The sequence below is a fragment of the Scleropages formosus genome, chromosome 19 (assembly GCF_900964775.1).
Source record: "Scleropages formosus chromosome 19, fSclFor1.1, whole genome shotgun sequence".
Classification (NCBI taxonomy): domain Eukaryota; kingdom Metazoa; phylum Chordata; class Actinopteri; order Osteoglossiformes; family Osteoglossidae; genus Scleropages; species Scleropages formosus.
In genome coordinates, this window is record NC_041824.1 from 21,518,669 (window position 1) to 21,540,790 (window position 22,122).

The window sequence follows — 22,122 nt, forward strand, 5'->3', positions numbered from 1 at the left end:
ATATCGTAACCCCATACCTTATGGACATCAGTCTGGGCACAAATTAATTTAGCTTCAATAACATATCCAACCCAGGTGCTCAGCAAAGTATGAGTCAGCAAATTTCTGCATTTCATAGATGCTGATCAGTCACCATAATCAACAGGAGACTGTGTTCTTTTTGCTAGTTGTCTGAAACAACAAGGATCACACAGATGGTGGCTTCATAGCCTGTCAAGGGGAAATTACCAAGTGAAATATCCGTTTGGATTAGATAATGCGTTGCCAGTAGTTTGCTGTCATCGCTCTTGGGAGAGGTCCTGAGCGTCAACACAACATATCTGATGAATCAACTCTACCGTCCTGTGCCTTTAATCACAGGCACATGGCATCTGCCAAGGATCTGAGATCCTTCACTCTGAGAGGTGCAGCGTCACCCAAGATGTGTGCTGAATTATTGAACGTCTACTTCAGTGACGAAGTGAGAGCAGGATAAGAGCATAGAGGTAGATTGAGAGATACAGAAGAAGCACAATGGCTTCCTGTTAAAGTATTTAGTAACCGCATAATTGTTGTAGAAATGCTTTGTGGATAGGTAGTTCACATAGGTAGTCCAGATAATCAGCTGTAGCACTGGGCCATTTTTGTGGGTTTAACAGGCCACGTTTTGGACCCTTTTAACATAGAAAGATTTTGGGTGGTGCTTTAAAATGAGTGAAAAGGGCATTCAAAGTATTTATTTTTTAAATTCAAACAAGGGATTTAATAATTGAAATAACAAATAAATATACTTAGCCACGTGGTATGTTTGACATATAAGGTTCTACAATTTGATTTTAGGGATGGTTTTTTTTTTTGTTTCGTTTTTTTATTTGGACTGTAGCACAGGTGTAAGTGAGACCAGCTGCAGCGGTAACCCCTTTTAGAGTCCTGTGTGCACCTATGAAATGAGCCGCTTGGTTTACTCCTTGTTTTCTTCACCTGGTAGGTGTTCACTGGGATCTTCACTGCGGAGATGTTTGCTAAACTTGTGGCCATGGACCCATACTACTACTTCCAGGAGGGTTGGAACATTTTTGATGGCTTTATCGTGACCCTAAGCTTAATGGAGCTCGGGCTGGCAGATGTGGAAGGGTTGTCTGTGCTGAGATCATTCCGCTTGGTAAAGTTGATGACGCACAAATTCTTTCACCCTCCTCTTACACCTTCTAACTTTGTTTTCATGTACTGCATCTATCAATTTTTTACAAATTTCATTCTTTTCCTGTTTATAATACACTACGTTTGCTGATTCAGTTATGCCTTTCATATTTTCTGCTCTTCACTTTTGTCTACATCCCTGTCATTCTGTGTCCTCAGCTGAGGGTGTTCAAGCTGGCCAAGTCCTGGCCTACCCTTAACATGCTCATCAAGATCATTGGCAACTCTGTGGGTGCCCTGGGAAACTTGACCCTGGTGTTGGCCATCATTGTTTTCATCTTCGCTGTGGTGGGCATGCAACTTTTTGGCAAGAACTATAAGGACTGTGTGTGCAAGATCGCTAAGGACTGTGAGCTGCCCCGCTGGCACATGAACGACTTCTTCCACTCCTTCCTCATTGTGTTCCGTGTGCTGTGCGGCGAGTGGATCGAGACCATGTGGGACTGCATGGAGGTCGCCGGGCAGACCATGTGCCTCATTGTCTTTATGATGGTCATGGTCATTGGGAACTTGGTGGTAAGGAAAATTTTCCCTAAAATCACCATCAGAAGAGAGAAAGCTGATGAGTCTGTGCAAGAAAAGTAGTCAAATTATTCTCAAAAGAGCAGTCAGAATAGCCTTTACTGAGCTTGCTTTCAGATAATGGGACTTGATTTTGCCTCAATAAACATCTTCCTATAGTTTTTTCCGTGATGCAGTTATGTATGATGTGAAAGTGTCATTAGAAAGGCCATAGTAATGATGTTCTGCTGTATGGGCTCAGGGCTGATTACTGTTTGCATTTTTCAGGTGCTGAATCTGTTCCTTGCCTTGCTTCTGAGCTCCTTCAGTGCAGACAACCTGGCAGCCACAGATGATGATGGCGAGATGAACAACCTGCAGATTTCTGTCATCCGCATCAAGAAAGGCATTGCCTGGGTGAAGGCCAAAGTGCAGCTCCTGGCCGCCACCATCCTGAAAAAGACAGTGCCGGAGGAGGTAAAGCCATTGGATGACATGTATGACAAGAAACTCAACTGCATCGCCAACCACACAGGCGTGGACATCAACAGAGAGATGGATTACCAGAAAAATGGCAATGGCACCACCAGCGGTATTGGCAGCAGCGTTGGCAAGTATATGATCGATGAGGACCGCATGTCCTTTATCCACAACCCCAACCTCACCGTGCGTGTTCCCATCGCTGTGGGTGAGTCTGACTTTGAAAACCTCAACACCGAAGACTTCAGCAGCGAGTCGGACATCGAGGGGAGCAAAGATGTGAGTATGAACAGATTTAGTGTAGAATGTATACTGTGCTGAATTTGAATCTTTGCAAATTTCACACAGAATGAATAAAGTCCGTTCATATTTGGTTTGCTTAAACACCACTGTAAGACTTGCAGATTCTGGGTCAACTTTTGACAGAATGACAGTGTGTCTCCTATGTGATGATCCAGAGATTTCTCCCGCATGAAAATTCTCCCGTCATAACATAAAAGCATTAAAAACATTCAGTGAGTTGACATAGTCTGTCTTCAGATTCAAAGAGGACTCTACTTAATATGAGTCTTATTTAACATATTTGTTTTATTTCTTCAAAATCATAATTGTTAACAAAGGATTTTTATGTGCCTGTGGTCTTTGTGTGGTTTTGATGTTGACTCAGTGTTATACTAAAATTATTTGCAACGTTTTGTCTAATATAGATGCGTAGCTATTGTTCTTTAAATTGATATGTAAAATGATGGCTTGTTTACCCAATAGTGAAGAGAATTTGAATAGTATGTGTTAAATTCAAAATATGGGGGCGCGGTGGCGCAGTGGGTTGGACCGCAGTCCTGCTCTCCAGTGGGTCTGGGGTTCGAGTCCCGCTTGGGGTGCCTTGCGACGGACTGGCGTCCTGTCCTGGGTGTGTCCCCTCCCCCTCCGGCCTTACGCCCTGTGTTGCCGGGTAGGCTCCGGTTCCCCGTGACCCCGTAAGGGACGAGCGGTTCTGAGAATGTGTGTGTGTGTGTGTGTGTAAATTCAAAATACTTAAAGGCATTGCGGTAACCTGTGCCTTTAGCTATAGTGGATAAGTTGCTCTGAGAATTTTAAAACCACATTTATAAATCAGAATATATTGTAGAGAAAGTCATTCCACACTGTAGAGCACAGTATCAAATGTCTCTATTATTTTTAAAATAATTTACCAGATATTGGAAAATACTGTTGATTTGTATCAGAATCCACCAAAACTTTAAAAAAGCCATCTATGTTTCTGACCAGCACTTTGGAATTTATTTAATACTTTCGTGTTGTCTAGTTGTCCGTTTACACTATCATGGCTTGATGCTCTCCTGGAGTATAGCGTTACTATTTGTTCTTCATTTGCAATCATAATGGGCATATGACATCATCCATAAACCTGTACACTATACTTTACATTACATTTTCAGTCTTTTAAGAAGATAATTCATAGTATATAGTGATCCCTGATTCTTCACCCTTTCTGTGTTCTCACCCTGTATAAAGTTGCCATTTAGGAAGACCTCAGCCCTCACCTTAATCTCACACACACAGTCTCTGCAGATCTGTGTGAAATGAGTGCATCCATCCTTATGGGTGTTAAAGTCTGTTCTTCCATCCATCTTTAGATGAGGTTAATTAAAGCCAGGTTAGCAGAGACCCATAAATAATGTCTTCTGACAAGATTATTAGTCTCATCTTGACCATTTTCTGCATGTTTAATTCATTGCTGTTCAGCTTCTCTGGTATTGTAAGAGACCAATGTGTTCTATTCATCTTGCATTTTATAGATTTATGTATGGCACGTATATGTGACCACGGGTGTAAATGATTCAATCAAAGCTAGATAAAATATGTAAACACACTCTATTTTTGGCCATTCATTGACAGTGATTTCTTGAGGCAAGATCATTATGGTCAGGTACTTTAAATGTACTGATATTAGAATTGCATTGTTGACAATATCCATTGTCAAGGTTCTTCAAATTCAGGTTCCCCAACTTCATGAGCAATATTTGTTAGGTGGTGGATGGTTACACACCTTGCCGTTATTTTGTTCGGGGAAATATTTCATATACCTTTTTTCTTTGAGTAACTGGTAGTATAGTATAGTGCTCTTGCCTTTGGATCCAAAGGTTGCAGGTTCGATCCCCACTTCTGCCTGCGGTACCCTTGAGCAAGGTGCTTATTCTGAATTGCTTGTGTAAAATTACCTAGCTGTGTAAATAATTGTAAGATGCTTTAGAGAAAAGTGTCAGTTAAATGTAGTTGTGTTTCTTGGATGTTAAAACATTTTACATTTGGCAAAATAAGCTCAGTTCATGGTATTGGGAGTGTCCTATATCAGGTACTGAATAGGTTCAGTTCAACACCATTGCTGGACGGTTTGCTGCAGATGCAGCGTGTTTAGAACACAGTCCAGACATATAAAGCACCCTCTACCTTATATATCTAGAAGTCATGCTATTTATTCTAGAAGTCATAGTTTCCAAGCTAACTGACATTTATTGACTGATTTATTTAGAAGATGCCTTTCTTCAAAAAGTGCAATTTGGAGATTGACTAGAATTAGCATGAACATAGTCACAGTGGTGGCACAGGATCACACAGAAGATTGCTTATATTGATAGACATAGCTTCTGTCATGATACCATGCAGCTTTCTATGCACTGTAGCTGAAAAATAACGCATTTAATGAGAAAAAACCCTGCTATATGAAGCCAAAGGCTCATTGTGTGAGTCAAAGGATACCTGTTTCCATTAACAGCTATCTCAGATTTTTGTTATGATGGGCTATGTTCAATAGTGAGGAGTCTTGTTTCCTTGTTTAGAAATACGTGGAGATATTTAAAGCCGTCTGTGTGTTGAAACCCCGTATTAAAATCCCTGTGATTCTAGTACAATCCAGTAGGAAAGACAAATGCCACAGAGAATTAGCACATCCAAATAGAAGCCACTGAAAAACTGTGTGTTACATGGGACTTGGAGCAGATGGTACACAGCTCACTGTTTCTCCTACTGCCCAGCTGGATGATACCAGCTCTTCGGAAGGAAGCACCATTGACATCAAGCCAGAGATGGAGGATGTGGTTGTAGTGGAGGTAGTGGAAGAGTACCTGGACCCAGACCCCTGCTGGACAGAAGGTGAGGTTCCTCTTGTGGCAGACCAGGGCAGCTGTGATGTCACCACATGCTTACGTGTCTAGTGCTTAAACTCGCTATTTATATACAAAAGTAGCTCCAACTGACAGAAAAAATATATCCGTTAAATATACATCTACTTTATTAGTTTTTTCCTTCTTTTCCCTCTCACTCTAGATATTCAGAAAGAACAGCCGTTTGAGTCCATGTACGTTGCGTTCATTCGTGTTTTGATTCGAAACTGAAACAACAAAAGGCAAATTACGATGCCTTCGGTCATTTTTTGTTTTAAAAACTAAAAAAAATTATGAATTAATTATGTTTAAAAACCATTTTTTGCTCAAAATGTGAAGTATTTAAAATATGTCTGACTTATAGTTTCTTGCCATCTTATTTTTTGACTTTGAGTTATTTCGTTTTGTGGTATTCTTGAACAAGCCGGGTGTAAATAAATTGAAACTGCGTACAATCCATCAGTGGATTCATCGAACGTGCCGACTTCGCTCCGAGTTATTGATCATAAGGTAATAAGGATCACTAGTTGCTTTTCAAAAGCAGCAAAAGAGTGACAGTAAGGGAGGATGACATGTCCACCGAGAAAATCGGCAGGATTTTGAAGTGAACTTCTACGTTCTAGTTCTAGGTTAGGCTACTTGTTAGACTGGAAATATTGTGCACTTTAAGGCATTCATCATATTTGCTATTGTGACATTGTGATTTCTACACCTTGATTAAACGAAAAGAGATAATTAATAAACGAGTCCTTTTCTTTTTTGTGCGTTTGCTCAGAAACAATAAAAAGCCGTTTTTCTCATGTTTCGCGTTCACATTTTGTTTTTCAATTTCGAATCAAAAAACAAATGAATGCAACGTACACGGAGCTATTTGCATGGCCATTTCTGCTGTCAATATATTACCTAGTACGTTAAACAGCAAATGCTAATAGGATCTGCAATGTTTTTCATACACACAGGACACTTGAGACAAGGCCTCCATGATCCATGAGAAGTAAATGAATAAAAGCCTTGTTAGTGTGGGATGTGTTTTACAGTGCAGCACAACTCTGGGTGGAACAGAGTGTGACGTTTACTGTCCCCTCCAACAGCCTGCGTAGCGCGATACAAGTGTTGTGATGTCTCCATTACGGAGGGCTGGGGGAAGCACTGGTGGTACCTGAGGAAGACCTGCTACCTGATTGTGGAGCACAACTGGTTTGAGACCCTCATCATCTTTATGATCCTGCTGAGCAGCGGTGCACTGGTATGTCCAGTCAAACACACGTAACAAAGGCACTTTACAGGCTGTTTTACACACACACACACGCAATGTCTACAACCGCTTGTCCCGAGCGGGGTCGCGGCGAACCAGAGCCTGCAGAAAAGGTTTTTTTCAAAAAATTGTGACTGAAGTGTGCAGTTCATATATTTGGAGGAGGACCTGTCTCTTCACCACTGCTAAGTGCAAGTGTGGGAGAGTAATTCGATTTTGCCTACTGCGCTGGGCATAACTGATCTTAATGGAGGCCGCTCATGCCTTTTAACATGGAAGTCCGGCTTGGATTACAGCAGTGAGCAGTTTTGTTATGTCTGTCAGATCTGCTGTCTCTAGGGGACTTAAAACCTTGAGTGAGTACAGTTAGTATGTACTGTTAAGTCCTTGACTTGCACTCAGCACCTATCTGCAAAAGCATGATGGAATGGCATTATATGTGGGGGTATGTTACTGGTTACATGTATGGGCTATCGATAGAAGTGCAGGACTTTCCTGTTTCCAACCCCTGGATGCCTGTCATTGTTTCCCCATCCTCTGGTATTTCTGCTAGAAAATAACAGTAATTTCAATTTCCAGTCTATATCAATATGTAATAATTAGTAATTATTATGTATAGTCAGTGACAATTATCAGATAACTACTGATGTACCTCCAAATATGGGAAGAACTGGGAAAAAAATGAGCTAAAAAAGAAGTAAGATGCAATATATGTCTTTTCTCCTCCTCCCAGGCTTTTGAAGATGTCTACATCGAACAGAGGAAGACGATCCGCATCATCCTGGAGTACGCGGACAGAGTGTTCACCTACATCTTCATTCTGGAGATGTTGCTCAAGTGGGTGGCCTATGGCTTTGTGAAGTACTTCACCAACGCCTGGTGTTGGCTGGACTTCTTCATAGTGGATGTAAGTACCCTCCTGCCATTCTCTCCGTTCAAACATCTGTATTTCACCCCACACACTGTTCTTTGTGTCCACCACCCTGTACACACGCCAAGGCTCGGAGGGGAGCCTATCATTCCACCTCGTGATTATCTCTTGACTACAAAGTCTATGAACACCCCTCCCGTCTTTCCCTATTTCTTCGACAATGCAGATATTATGTATCCGCAAGAAAGATTTAGAAGTGTTTTTTAAAGAAGTTTAGCAGGTTGTGTCTCGTTCCTCTGTAGATCTCGCATGGGAAAAGCTGTGGGTCGAGAGACAAACTAATCTGGACTGGCAGGCACTTCCCCTCCCTGCAAAGCGTTTGAATATCTGTAGCATTCAAGCATTTCTGTAATCCTTCTGAAGACAAACAAACTGTACTCCTCTTAAATCATGGCTGTTCAGAGCTTTCCACACCTAAATTTGCTCATCTAATTCCAGAATTTCACAAGCAGCAGAATTTTAACAAACTTACCCTACTGAGAATACTGGGATGTTGCTTATCCACAGTATTTCCTAACATCTATAATAGTCGTGTCATTTTACCATTGCTTTGAAATTTGATCTTGTTTAACCTCCAGTGTTTCAGTAAGCATGGTAACTGAAAACCTAGTCTTAAATGTGTGAATGGATAAATCTGGATGTGTTGAGGAATGGCGTGATCGCTAATTAAGCCAACTGGGAGTGGTGAGGTGAGGATGAAATGTCAGTCAGCTCTGTACAGTCATGCTGGGATGAACAGAACGAAGACTATGAACACACACATTACGGAACACCTGAGCCCAACCGAAAAGCAAGGTGCACACACAACGGATGTTCTCATCAATCACAAAAGACATACACGTTGGATTAGCGCAGCAGTGTCGCTGAACCTGCCATGAAAACATCTTGCTCGGGGCAGCCCTGTTGTATAACAGAGTTGGTCGAAGGATGGTGGCGTCATGAGTCAAAGCAGACAAAGTTGAAGAACGGACCACAGTATCATCATACGCAAGGAAGGACCTTTCCTTCTTTGTGCCAGAGGTCAGGTTCTGATTAATCAATCTAGATTAGCCCACTAGCAGAAGTTGATGCTCTTTGTGAGAAAAGACCTTGAATATTTTTACCAGTTAAGACACGATGATCCTTCTTCCCTGCCTTACTGCCTGTTAGTGCTTAGACATTTTGCTGTATGCAGAAGAAATGAATTACTGAACTGTTACACTGATCCAACAGTCTTGATGCGGTTTCTCGTTAGTGTGCTGGTCCATCTCCCTGGCATTCTCATGAACTGTTTGTCTTTTTATGCATTTCCCAAAACTCCACATGGAACAGAGAAGCTTGAATCCTGAAAGTCAGTGTTCTGCTAATTAATTCTGACATCCTTTGTTCTCCAGCAGATCCTTCTCCATTTAACTGAAATGTTTCCATTTGACAAGTGAATACAATTCTGTCCCAGTTTACAGGGCAGAACCAGAAAGCCTAAAGCAGAAATTACACAGAAGCTTCTCCAAGTGCAAAAACCTGGCTAGATACTGCACAAATTTTACCATCCATCACTCACCAGTTAGATGATGCTGACTTGTATTCAAGCATCACTGGAATAGTTTGTCAATATGTTAAGCTCTGTCTCCAACTTGTTAGCAGTCTATGTTGTATGATGGTGTCTTCAGTGTTTTTCATTCCTTGTCCTTCTTGCAAGCCAACTTCTGAACTGCTAACTTTCAGAGGTGGGGTTTGGGAAGACTTAGTCCAATGAGTGCTCTTTGTATCCTGAAGATCAGGAAGTATTTTATCAGTCATAAAACCTGCATCTAAAAACTAGCGTGCTATCTCAAGAAGATGAATGAGTTGATGGCTGAAGGGGAAGGAGGTACTCTATCTGTAGCCATTTGACAATGTTGGATATTAAAAAGAAAATAAAAAAGCACGCTAAAACAACAGGGAGGTGGGTCCCACAGCCAGGTTAACCCCTGTGTGGCCTGTACAAAGATCAGTGGATGATTCTGGAGGTACCACTGTCCCTATTCCTATAGAATTACAGCCCTCTCTGTGTACTAACTTTGACCCTTAACTTACCCCTTTCAGCAGTACCCAACACGTATGCTGGCCAGGACAAATTGTTGGGGTTTCTAAAAGGAGAGCTTGGGGTGGTCAGGGAGGATTCTGTTGTGAAATATTTAAATTAAATTGCTGTCCCAATGGACAAAGATCCAGTTGCTGTGCTTACAAATTGGCACATGCACTCCATGATGTTTTATGGGATGCTACGTTCACCCAGTCTTTTAACGTTGATCTAGGTCTTAATTAAAACTGGGTGCAAGAGCAACTAGGTGTATAGTCATTGGCCGCTACTCTCCACTAATGTATAAGAGCTGAAGCAACCTCAGCAGCTGCATCCTTTACATTATTTGTCTAGTTAGCAAATTTTAAGTCCATCAATCTTGCAGAGTGAACCCTGGCCTGATACGACTGCCAGGCCATTTCACAACACTCTCCCTTTCCGCATCCCAAAGCCATTGTACTGGTTCTAACCTTCCTTGTACAACTGAAAAGAAGACTAGCATATGCCCATTCTCCGCCTCCTCCCATTATCCCTTTTGCTTCACTTACAGCAAGAGTTGTAGAGGGACGGTAGCTGTAAGTGTAATGCTTGGGTTGGTTTTCCAACCTGTAGTTGGGTGGTGATGTTTTGGCGAGTAAAACTTACTAGAACAGTGAGACTGTGATGACCCTTGATGTCCTTACCCCAACCCTCCCCTACCCCTCAATAGTCCTAACCCCCGCAGTTCTCCTTATTGTTTCATGTGGTACAGAGATTTTATGGTGTTGGGGACAAGCGACTAATGGTAAGTCTGGTCGTGGGCGGTCTTTCTCTATCAAATCTCTGTTTGACCTGTGGACTGTGCAGTCGAGTGGTATGGCTGAAAATCTGCGAAGGGTCTAACATGTGATTAGACGTGCCGATTGTATCAAGAGGTGAAAAGGTTAGGCCTGCTGCAGGTTTCTGTGTGTTTGTGAGTGTGTGTGTGTGCGTGTGTGTGTATGTGTGTATGTGTGTGTGCGTGTGTGTTTCTGATTCCTTTCCTGTTCCAGTGCTTCACACGTCTGTTCATTGTTCATGTGTGCCTGAACTTTTGTTGCTGTGGAGATGCCAGGTGGGTGCTGCAAGGGTGGAATTGATGTTATGTTGTACAAGACCATGGCAATACCATGGCCAGTCAGTCTCTGCTTTCAGAGCCAGTTTTTGCTTCTAAATATAGTTTTAATAAACAATAATGTTTGCTGGCTTGTAACTTCTGAGATCTTGGCATTCTCTGCTGCATTGTAAATGGTGGGGTCTTCAGAAATAGTTTCCACGAGTCAAGTCCCTGGAAAAAGTAGGAGCTGAATGCATGAACAGAGAGAGTAAGTTAAATAAGGCATACAAATATAAAACTACAATGAAACAGTTGGAGGCATCTTGTCAAATCTAAATGCATAACAAGCATAAAAAAATGCAGCGATGCTACACTCAAATTGAGTGGAAAAAAATCATTAAGTGAGATATATTTCTCCAATTTAAAATGAATAAATTTAAAAAACAGTTATAAATTATAAACTTGATTTAGAAATCTACAAGTTTGTCTTTTGACAACCTGTTAGAACAACCTTCTTCACACTGCGGTGTTCAATAGCCTCCTCAGTAGTGCTTTGATTCTTCACTGATCCAGTCAAGGGGATCTGAAGCACCACAGATAGGTGCAAACAGGTAACACTGTACATCTGGCCCCATGAAGGAACTGTTCAGTCAGGCTGTTTCCATAATCATATGCAATATTTGGTGAAATCCTTGCAGCACTGTAAATGATCCCCTTTTCTCATCTGATTAAGGACGCTTTTATGACCTGAATGATGTTGCAGATGAAATGCCTCTCAGTCTTCACAAGTCAAAGCACAATGCTCTGTGCTGTAACAGGTTTTTGTACAGGTACAATGTTATGGTGGTCCACTATTTGTTATATTTTGCTCCTTTTCGTTTCTGTGCATCTGAGTTACAGTACAGTTCAGCTGGAGCATTCAGAATAAGGTGCGATGGATGGACTGTCATGGATAGCAAATGTTTTGGATATTTATTCTTGCAATATCATGGTCTGTTATTGAGTGATAAACATGCCCAATTCTGGAATTACAAAGTTGTGTTGTCTAGAAAGCGAATTTCATGATTTTTTTTAAATGTAAGATTTAGAAAGCAATTGTTAGCAAAGCGGGATTGATCCCCAAAGAGTCATTGGTGGCAAAAAATACTTCCAGTGATTGGGAAAATGGAATATTAGTTCCTTTGTTGCAGAACCTGAACATTGTGCCACTTTTTTTAAAGCTCTACTTGTGGGGTTAGGGTTAAGCACACAGCTACTCTGGGCATGTGAGGGCTCTGACTGAGCCCTGTGACCCCTGAGAGAGTCACCGGCCACCAGCTGTGGCACAGAAGGGATGCCAGTCATGGATGTGGGCTGAGCTGGAGAAAGAGGGAAAGGGCAAGTGGCTGCTGGTGGTGCCCAAAGGCTGTGGGAGGTGGGAGGCTCTGCTTTTGCTTTTGTTTTTGTTCTTTTTTTTTTTTTTTTTTTTGTTTTGTTCTCGTCATCGGATCACAGCCACAGATGTCATTAACCTTGCCTTGCAGAGCACTGAGAGAGGAAGGAGGCGCTTCAGGCACCCACACAGTCGGCCCAGGGGCCCTGGCCCCCCAAAAATGGGGCTCTCCATGGGGGCAGGCTGAGGCTGAAGGTGAAAATTCCCCCAAAGATCATTCTGTAGATGAAGGTGGAATCTTTATTCTCACTCTTGAAGCTGGATAGAAAGCCATTGGGGCGCTCGATGGGGAGTTACTCTGATCACCATCTTTTAACCGGCACGGAGAACTAAAGCAAATTGGCAGAAACAGGAGGGACTGAAGGCGTCGCTTAGAGTATCGGTGTGCTTCACTCAGAATCACACCGAGACCAATCTCTACCAGTGTTATGAATTCAGGTGACGCTCATAATATACAGATCTTCATAAATATATTAGCACCCTGTGTCCACCATCAATGGCTTTGTTTTCAGTTTTTCTTTGAGGATATTAGGCAGCAACAGTTCTTTGATGAATGTAAATTCATTTTACATTTAAGTATGAATTTATACTGCACCTTGTACAATATCTTTTTCTCACCAACACCTGTACTTGGTTCTTCCTGCATATGCTTTGAGTTCTTGATACAGGCCATTGTGGATTCAGATTCCCCCCACTGTGTGTGTAGAGAAAGCAATGAAAAAAACCTGCTTGAGAAGGTGGGGGGAGGAAGGGGTGAGTTCTGGATGGGGATACAAACTGGACCTATGAAGGCTGATATCAGAATAAAGCTTCCGCCTTTGTTAGAACTCCCCTTCTGTGACTTTGGTCAGCTTTGGATGTTGTGTCCTTTGCGGTGTTCTTACCGAGTAGTGTTGGTGGCTGGTTGGAGGTGTTCTCAGGTCTGTTTGATACCCTTTGTAGAAGGAACTGAGCTGTCCATGGACTTCTCTGCCCATTCACTCTTTGCCTCCTTAGATGCCCCCTCCCAGTGCAGAGGAGGTTTCATCACTGGTGTTACAGCTGAGATTTACAGTATTACACATGGAACACCAGGTGTGAATAAGTGCATGAACAATTTCAGTACTGCCAGTTTGTAATGATCAAACTAACGGTGTGAAGATTTCACCACTACCTCCAAATTGGCTGCAGCCGTGAAGAATTCAGCGGGGGGGGGATAGTTAATGCTGCCCCAACGGTCATACACCAGTAAGGTCTCCATTCGTCTCTTGCCTCTTTTAAGTGTAAAACAGTTGTTATGCGTGTGTCTGCTTTAGTTTTGCACTCACTTACTCACTTTGCAGTAATGCAGTCAGTGTACTGGCAAAAGTATTTACTTTAAATCCTGCGTTTCAGTTTTGCAGGATGAACAGCAGCCATTCAACGGGCTAAAAAGAGATCTGGTCGAGTGCAAAGTGTCACTATGCCGTAAACTACCTGTGAGCAAACTGCTGAACCATCTCATAATTATTATTTTCAGCTAACTGTAAATTTTACCCACAGTATTTATATCAGTTATATAGCATTTTATTTATGTATTGCTGAGACATTTAAGGGAAAAGGCTTAAATTGTCTATAAATAAAGATGATGTTGATATTTATAATGTAGAATAAGAAAAGTTTGTATGAAATACATATGAAGCTCAGTACAGTTTCATACACTGACACATGTTGTTCAAAATTCACACCATCATAAATTTAATTGATATACATCAGTATTTTTATTGTATTTGTGCGTAGCATCCTTTCAAGCATTGGTTCAGAACCCTTAACTAGGAAAACAGAAATTGCACAGTATGAATGACAATTCGTGGCAGTTAAGGTTAAACAGGGCTGGGAATAAAACATATCATGAGGAGCGTATTGTTTGCAGATTAAAAGGGATACATTTAACGTTCAGCATTTAGTTGAAAGCGAAAATAGAGCAATAATAGCAGTGGTGCAGAACTAACAGCGGGCACACAAACACGGAGTCGTGCTCATGCTGAGGCTGGAGGCTGGGACGTGGACCGTGACATCGTGAGGGTACTGGGAGGACGGGGGTCCGAGGGGCTGCGGAAGGCGAGTGGCGCACAGGGCCTTTGGTCGAGCTCCAGTTTCTCTCAGGTATTCGGTCACTTCAGTGCAGTACCAGTACATTAGCTGACTTCCCCTTCTCTTTCCGCCCTCTACCCTTCCTGTGATTGTGTGACTGTGGCTCTCCCCTTCAATTTTCAATGCTGTGTGAAACAATTGTGACTGGCAACATGACATACATGTACATTTTGACCTGTATTCTTTTCCATAGGTGCCTTTAATTTGTCTGTCTTAAATTATGTGGGATTTTATGCTTCTGCCCAGAGGGACTTGGCGGGACAGTGTTAGAAGGGCCAGGGTAAGGTTCTTGTAGTCTGTATCTTGGGATTTTTCTTTCCGCAGGGAACCCTCCCTCCTAAATGCCTCCCCCAACCCCTCCTCAAACTCCGCCCTTGTGCCCTTTCTGTACGAAATTGGCCTTGTGTGCTTGCTTCTCTGCCACTTATTTTCCCTTTTGTTTGATTCTTATGCCTCTCTCTCTTTCTCTTTCTCAATCACCACTTTCTTTCCAGGTACAAAGAAGTTTTCAAGCGCTGCCGCCTACCCAACCAAAAAAAAAAAAAATATATATATATATATTTTGCGCAACTATAACCTATACTAAACACAACTATTTCTATATATTTATATACATATATAAATTCCAAGTTATATATGTATATAATATTTGTGTATAACCGAACGTTCCACCAATGCTAGGGCCATTCTTTGTGAGGGAAAATACCTTCGCTTCTAACAGTTTGGAACCTCTCTTGCTTCTCTGTTTCTGTGTAGGTGTCTATAGTCAGCCTTATAGCTAATGCCCTGGGCTACTCCGATCTAGGGCCAATTAAATCTCTCAGGACACTAAGGGCCTTGAGACCCCTCAGAGCCTTGTCACGTTTTGAAGGGATGAGGGTAAGATCCAAAGCTAAGCAGCTGATCCTTCTGCATGCCTATTGAAGAGTTTAAGCATGCTAGAACTGATCAAACGTTAAAAAAAAAAGATATATTGGGGGATTAAAAAACAGGACCTTAAAAAAAGAAAATCACCTTTTCATGCACACATACTGCCTACCTAATGTGGTAAAGAAAAAAGTCATGATGCAGCTGAGAAAAAAAAAAATATACTGTGTATAATAATTTAATTGCTATAGTGGAAAGTCTGTTCCCTGATTTCCATGGAACCTATTTGTTTAGACCCAATTATTCGTCTGCAGTATTCTTGAGACCACCAATCATAGAAGCAAAAATTAAAGAGAGAGGTATTTATTGCAAAGCTGCCTCATCACAATAAACAGTAGATTTGTGATTGTTATATTAACGGTAATTAAATTGGCCCCGGGTAATATAAGAAAAGCCCTAAAAAATCCTTGATATACTCAAATCTCATGCCATTTCACAGAACATTAAATCTGCAATTGGCTGCTCATTTGGCCTGATTTATCAGCCTCTACTGCTTTTAACTGAGAACCCCCCTACCCTATCCTACTCCCCTAGCCTACACCCACTTCACCTCATACCCTGATGCATCTTGTACAGAGAACCACCAGTAGCAAAGGTGCACCATCACAAAAAGCAAATCCCCCAAAGGGCGGTAGACTCAGTAGATCTGAATGCTTTCTTCAGTCCTCCGATGGAAAAAAGAACAGTGCTTTTCAAGAACCAAATAACTAGAGTGCAAACGACTGCATAGATCTTGTCAAATTAATCAAAAGAATTAAATGCATAACCGCATTTGGTGTTTTTTTATGTGCGGTCACCCATTTGAAAGGTTAATTCAATTTGGTGGTAGCTCTGATGTCAGTAGATCACGTCTTCTGGTCTTTTTCCCTGATGGTTGTGGCCAGTTGCGCCTGGTTGTTGTCACTCCAGTCTCTTTTTCTCTGAGGACTGGTGGCCTTGTCTCATAGTTCCAGCTTCTTCTCACCCCCAATCCCTATCCCCAGCAACCACCACCCCCCCTACCCCCACCCCCACCCCACCAAACCTTGCCCCACATTAGCACTGTGCAGCTGCTCCCCTCTTACCGAACCTCTCCGCCCCTTCCATCCTGTCACTGTCCACTTCAGCACATTGGGCCCTGTGTTGCCCCCTCCAGCGCTGGAGGGCAGCTTGCTGGTGGCTCACCCCACTCTCCTGCTGCTCCAGGACCTACACATGGAATTGAGCTTTACAACACACACATAGCTGTGTATGTGGGATGGACAGATTTGCTAAGCTTCTGCCGGAATCACCACATTTTTACCTTTGCTCCTGCCAATTTGCATACGGCTGTTTTAAGCAGCCCCCCGATTAAGGATCCCAAAGAGGTACCAGGTGCAGTTTAAGGCCCATTCGTTCTCGTTGAGCTCGAAGCAGAAGCTTAGGAAACGCCCAAGGCTGTCTGCACACAGAAGGCATTAGCGTTTTCACACCACGGCACGGCACAACACAGGTGGCAGGAGCTCGATGTTGCCTCCCACTCCCAACGGGAGATGACCTGGGCAGGCAAGGTCTTGCAAAACTGAACAACGAGATTGACTCCACTCTGTGTCAGAGGAATAAGGCCGACGTTTGTTCCCTTGCACTTTGAAGGGGACGACGCTGCCCCGACAACACGGGACGCACGCCGACCCCAGAGTGGTGTCGTCTCCACCTTTCCGTAGTGGTCGAAATTACCAAAAATGACAAACTATATTTAACGGCAGAAAACGGCACGTTATGGTTGTCAAGCAAGAGAGTTCCATGAACCTTTCTTGGTTTCCTCTTCACCATGGCACTTAGAATGACGGTACTCTGTTAGGAGTGTGGTGATGCCTGTCTTCTTTAAAAGTCCTGTGTAGTGTCCTTTAAACTTAATGTACACATTCCAGAGCCACCACGCTACTGTAACTGAAGCAGAGCCACGTCTGACAGCATAAAAGGCTTTGTGTTCTCATAAGCATTCGAAACACTTTTAAAGCCTTACAGACATATAGTGGGCATTTCACCCTTGAGTTGTACACCACGTCACCCATATCGTGTTTCTAACTAATGACGTAGCACGCTTACGAGCCGTTTGCGAGGTCTTGTTTCCACTCGGTCTCCTCTACATTTCTGAAACGCTGCCCCGTGCATATTTTTCATGTTTTCTGTTCCAAAGTATCAAGAATACAGAGGTTGAAATAGTATTGTCATTTTTGGGTTAAATATTATGGTACATGTTGTCTAAAAAGGTAATTGCTATATAGAAATACCCCTACAGAACAACCAAATTCAAAGGGTAATTGGAGTTTGAGGTGGGGTTTAATTTCCTAGGAACAAAAGGCAAAACTGGAATTTGCAGGCAAATTCTGCCCCCACCTATACGTATACATATATGTATATATGTACATCTATGTATATATGTTTATTGATCTGCTACTCTTTGGAAAACCTTTCTGATAATAACTGTCGAAGGAAAATCTGAAAGATGGCATCTTATTGGTCTCTCAGTGGAGCTGGGATTGTACTCAGCGCTGTGTATTTGAGGGGCTCTGCCCTGACTGATGGTGTGTGTGCACTGTTTGTGGGACACTGGAAACAAAGGAGATCAGTACGAAAGAGGCGTAGCTTCAAAAAATTGCTCTGAGTCATCTTCGGCAATTTGACGTACTTTAATGCGCTCCATGTGGGTGGTGTAGAGGCTTCTTTGTGAAAGTAAGTGCTTGATTCAGACCCCTGCATAATTCCATGACTGTGTGTTCTTTGTCAGCCACAGCGAAGACTTAATTTCAAAATGCAATGTCATGTCACTTCTGGAATTACCCGTAGAGCTTGCAGATATCCTAACTAATCACCTGGCTGTTTGGGTTTACGATTTTAAGATACTGGAGTGGAGCCGCAAGGCCACGATCTCCTCGGGGCTCTGTAGTATCCCTCAGCCCTCCGTTGTTCCTTCAGTGTCCGAGGAAGAGTTAGAGCCACCTTCGCGATCCGGCGCGGGTGGCCCGAGGTTTCCGGCCTTTTCCAGTGTAACATAACCAGGCCAACGACTGGCAACCTGCAGCCACAGCCATGTACATCCCCCCCTTCCACTGGCTGCAGTAGCAGCAACAGGCAGATTGTGTCACATGGCTGTGTTGCTGTGGTTGGCTGTCCCCAGGTCCCCACAGAGCCCTGTGCGGGGGAGCGGGGGAGCGGGGGAGCAGGGGAGCGCTGACTGATGCTCCACACACGATTCCACTCAATATGCTATTGAGTTGACTGGGGTGTTTGTGTTTCTGCTATTATCTATCTACCTATCTACTTAATTTATAATCTGAAATTGCACAACAATGCCATGTAACACGCATGTACTCTTCAATTGCCAATGCACATTATGCACTACTGAGAGCCATTTTCCCTCTTTTCTCTTTCTCAGGCGCACTAACGTATGTCCCTTTCTCAAATGTCGTGGTTAAGTTCCATATTCTAAATTTACCACCGTACAGAGCAAGCTGTGATTCTCTTGGCAAATGCAGGCACGTCCCACAGAGAAGCTCAATATTAGCGCTTTGCTAGTATTCGGACCATATTTTTAGATGCAGACCGCGTACTATTTGTTATATCGAACCACGATGCAGTGACGCTCCATCGCCGGATAGTCAGGGATGCTACGCTCTGGCCTTCGGCAGCGTTAACCGTGCGGTCTTGTGTGTTTTAAAGCACGGTATTTCCATGGCCTTGGCTATAGTGGTTTATTGCTTAAGAGGGCAGGGTTAGTTGGGCAGTTGGTGGAATTATTAAAATCTCAAACAGCATCCATGCCTCACAGCTCACTAACGCTAACTGTACACCTAATTTCTTCCGTTACTCAGATATACCCCGTTGAAGACGCTCTGTGCTGCATTTCAGTCGAAAACACCGGTTTGGACGGTTAGGGTACTCTTCCGATTCCCTCCTCGCGCAGCTTTTAATAGGCCGGCCACGTCATTTGTCGATTGTGCCCCAGAGCCTTCGACGGCCGGACGAAGGCACGAAGCGTTGTGCTGGGACTATAGACTACAGTCCACCTTGGCTAAGCAGCTCTGTTGGTGTACGAGGTGCACGTGAGCTTGTTCACAGCGGTGCGCTCTCATTCCTCCAGCTGACGTGTAGCTCTCCAGAGCCACGTGACTTGCAGCGTTAGAAGAGGAGAGAGCAGCGCGGACGCGGGAACCGAAGGAGGGCGCATCCATTGATTCCCGCTGCCAAAGCCGGGTTCGAGGGAACATGCGATACGTTTTGCCGGGCTTTGAAACCGCGTTACCGCGAAGAAGCGAGCGTCCTGCATTCGGAAAGAGCGCGATCATGACACGCGGCACGCATAGCCGCTGCCTACCATGTGCTGAGAGAATCCAGCGAAAGCTCCCCGTTGTCAGTCTGAGGGGGAATATGGCTACGGAAATGAGTTTGCAAAAGACATGCATGCTCAGCTGTCTGCCTGAGAGTTACTGGTCAGCCTGCATTACACTAATACTGTGAGCGGTTTAGCGTGCGCTGAGCTCATTGCTATGTGTTTGATTGGAGCGAGGCTACGAAGGGGAGGGGGAGGTGCGTGTGGGTCGAGAACATGGAGAAGCGTGTGGACGAGTGTGTATAGTGCTTTAGCTTTTCACTGCAAATGTGAATTTAGGTGTGTGCCGTGTGCGTGCGTGCGGAAACAGAGTGAAAGCTGCATACAAGTGTGCCTAAAGGTTAAATGCGTAAAACACGTCAATTTTGCAAGTCGCAATAAAATATTGAGACTGATGTAAATAGTCAATTCCAGAGTTACGCGGAGTCGTACGGGGGTTAAAGGTCACGCAGTGACGTGGCGTCAAAGCCACACTTCAGACCGTGAAGATCTACAACGCTTGTTGGACATTAGATGTCCGCTTCTAGAAACGGTCGAATGTTTTATGAGAAGACGATGAAATCCTTCTGGTCTTAAGTAACAATTGATAGCTGATAAAAAGATAAAAGTGATGTAGCCACTAATGGCGATTATTATAATTATTATCGGGAGGTCCCATCTCTGGCCCTCAAGGGCAACAAAGTGCTTTTTGTTCAGTCTCACAATGGCTCACACCTCCTCACCTGTTCCTTCTGGCTTCAACCAGGCACTCGTAAAAATGCATTTTCTAAAATCTGCAGGAGTCCTTCCCCACGTTAATATCGATATGGTTCCGAAACAGTATCGGCTTCCGAAGGCAAACTGGAGGATGTGTGGAAGTGTTCGGTTTTAACTATGTGCCAAGTGTTGCGTTGGCGTCACACAAGTATGCAGCAGCTCTGAGGTGTGCGTGCGTGCGTGTTTGTGCATGCGTGTGTGACTGCGGGTCGGTGAACGAGCTCGAATATACTCACACTGTGGTACCCTGTCTCTCCCGGTCTGCTCTAGGTGGTAGTCAACGCCTTGGTGGGTGCCATCCCTTCCATTATGAATGTGTTGCTGGTTTGCCTCATCTTTTGGCTGATTTTCAGTATCATGGGGGTCAACTTGTTTGCGGGCAAGTACTACTACTGCTATAATGAGACAGAGGAGTATCGCTTCCTGCCAACGGAGGTTAATAACAAAACGGAGTGCTTCAACTACATCAACGCCAACATGAGTGACATCAGATGGAAAAATGTCAAGATCAATTTTGACAATGTTGGTGCAGGGTACCTTGCTCTGCTGCAAGTGGTGAGTGTGCCTTTCTTCTCTCCATCATCTCCTCCTTCCACCTCTGCTCATCCAGTCTCCTACCGCTCTTTGCTTCATTTCCACCTCTGACGCCTGGTTCCCTCAGTTCCATCGCACCTTTACTCTACCTACACTGGCCGAGGCTCACATGAGCCCCCCGTACACCTTCTTCCTTCACCCGATTTCCTCTGAAACACAAATTATGGCCCACTTGCGCCGTGTTACATTCTCAACGTGATCAACACAAGTGATTTATGGTTTAGTAACTTACATCATTGAATTTAAGACACGTATGACTTTGAGAGCAGGGTTTTGCCAAGCATGCTGTCTGTGACATGGTTTTAGTGCCCTCAGTAATCCTGAGTTGCAGTTCCTCGACACACCCGATAACGACACCATTTTGTGGTCCGACTCCGAACGGGTAAAGAAATGTTCCGTACTCTAACGTTTTACCGTTTTCTCACCCTTCAAGGCTACATTCAAAGGCTGGATGGACATTATGTATGCGGCAGTAGATTCCAGAAAGGTGCGTCTTTAATGGTTTTGTTTTGAAGCAAGGCTCTCACTGTCAGACTAAACTACGGCACAGCTGTGCATAAGGTCGGCACCTAACCCTTCAAAACCCACTTATGAAATCTCTAGCCGGCTATTCTAGTTAGTACATTTATTCATTTAGCTGATGCTTTTCTCCTTAGCGACTTACGATGCAATTATTTACCCAGCTGGGTAATTTTACTGGAGCAGTTTAGGGTAAGTACCTTGCTCAAGGGTACAACAGCCAGAGAGGGGATGTGAACCTGTGGACTTTAGACCCAAAGGCAGCAGCTTGAACCTCTACACTACCAGCTTCCTCGAAGTAGAGAAACCACTGAAGGTTTTGAACGCGATAAAAATCGTAAGATTTGGGAATATTTTAGTCTTAATTAGCAGGAACAGATTGTGTTTACAAGGAGTGTCCCTGTTTCGGGACTGAATATGCTTTGCTTCCTGTCTTCTACCAGGTGGAAGACCAGCCCTTCTATGAGGACAATATTTACATGTACATCTATTTTGTCATCTTCATCATCTTTGGCTCTTTCTTCACTCTGAACCTCTTCATTGGTGTCATCATTGACAACTTCAACCAGCAAAAGAAAAAGATAAGTCCCTGCTCTTTGTCCTTCTCTACCTGGCTGTATGTGCAATGTCGACATATCTGAGCCACTGAGGGTTTTAAACAATTAAATAACAGTACTAATTTTAAAATTACCAATATATGATATTAAATTGTACAATATTAAAATTGCCAGAGTTAAAATATTTAAATAATAATCATGCTATAAATCACTGAGAGTCTTTCTTTTAGCAGAGGTGGTACATATAT

The 22,122-nt window shown here is 43.3% G+C and overlaps 1 protein-coding gene across 6 annotated transcripts in view; it reads left to right on the plus strand.

Moving 5' to 3' along the window:
- The window catches only part of LOC108939258 (sodium channel protein type 8 subunit alpha-like), a 63,526-nt gene that overhangs the window by 38,575 nt on the left and 2,829 nt on the right, over positions 1–22,122 (plus strand). For 4 of the 6 annotated variants that reach the window (XM_018760426.2, XM_018760428.2, XM_018760425.2 and 1 more), the window contains 10 exons: positions 968–1,141; positions 1,339–1,695; positions 1,969–2,439; positions 5,196–5,313; positions 6,416–6,570; positions 7,313–7,486; positions 14,927–15,049; positions 20,475–20,759; positions 21,232–21,285; positions 21,761–21,898. In XM_018760426.2, coding sequence (XP_018615942.1) covers positions 968–1,141; positions 1,339–1,695; positions 1,969–2,439; positions 5,196–5,313; positions 6,416–6,570; positions 7,313–7,486; positions 14,927–15,049; positions 20,475–20,759; positions 21,232–21,285; positions 21,761–21,898 — 2,049 coding nt within the window. The remainder of the gene's footprint in view (positions 1–967; positions 1,142–1,338; positions 1,696–1,968; positions 2,440–5,195; positions 5,314–6,415; positions 6,571–7,312; positions 7,487–14,926; positions 15,050–20,474; positions 20,760–21,231; positions 21,286–21,760; positions 21,899–22,122) is intronic. The other 2 variants (XM_018760431.2, XM_018760430.2) reach the window with 1 other exon arrangement.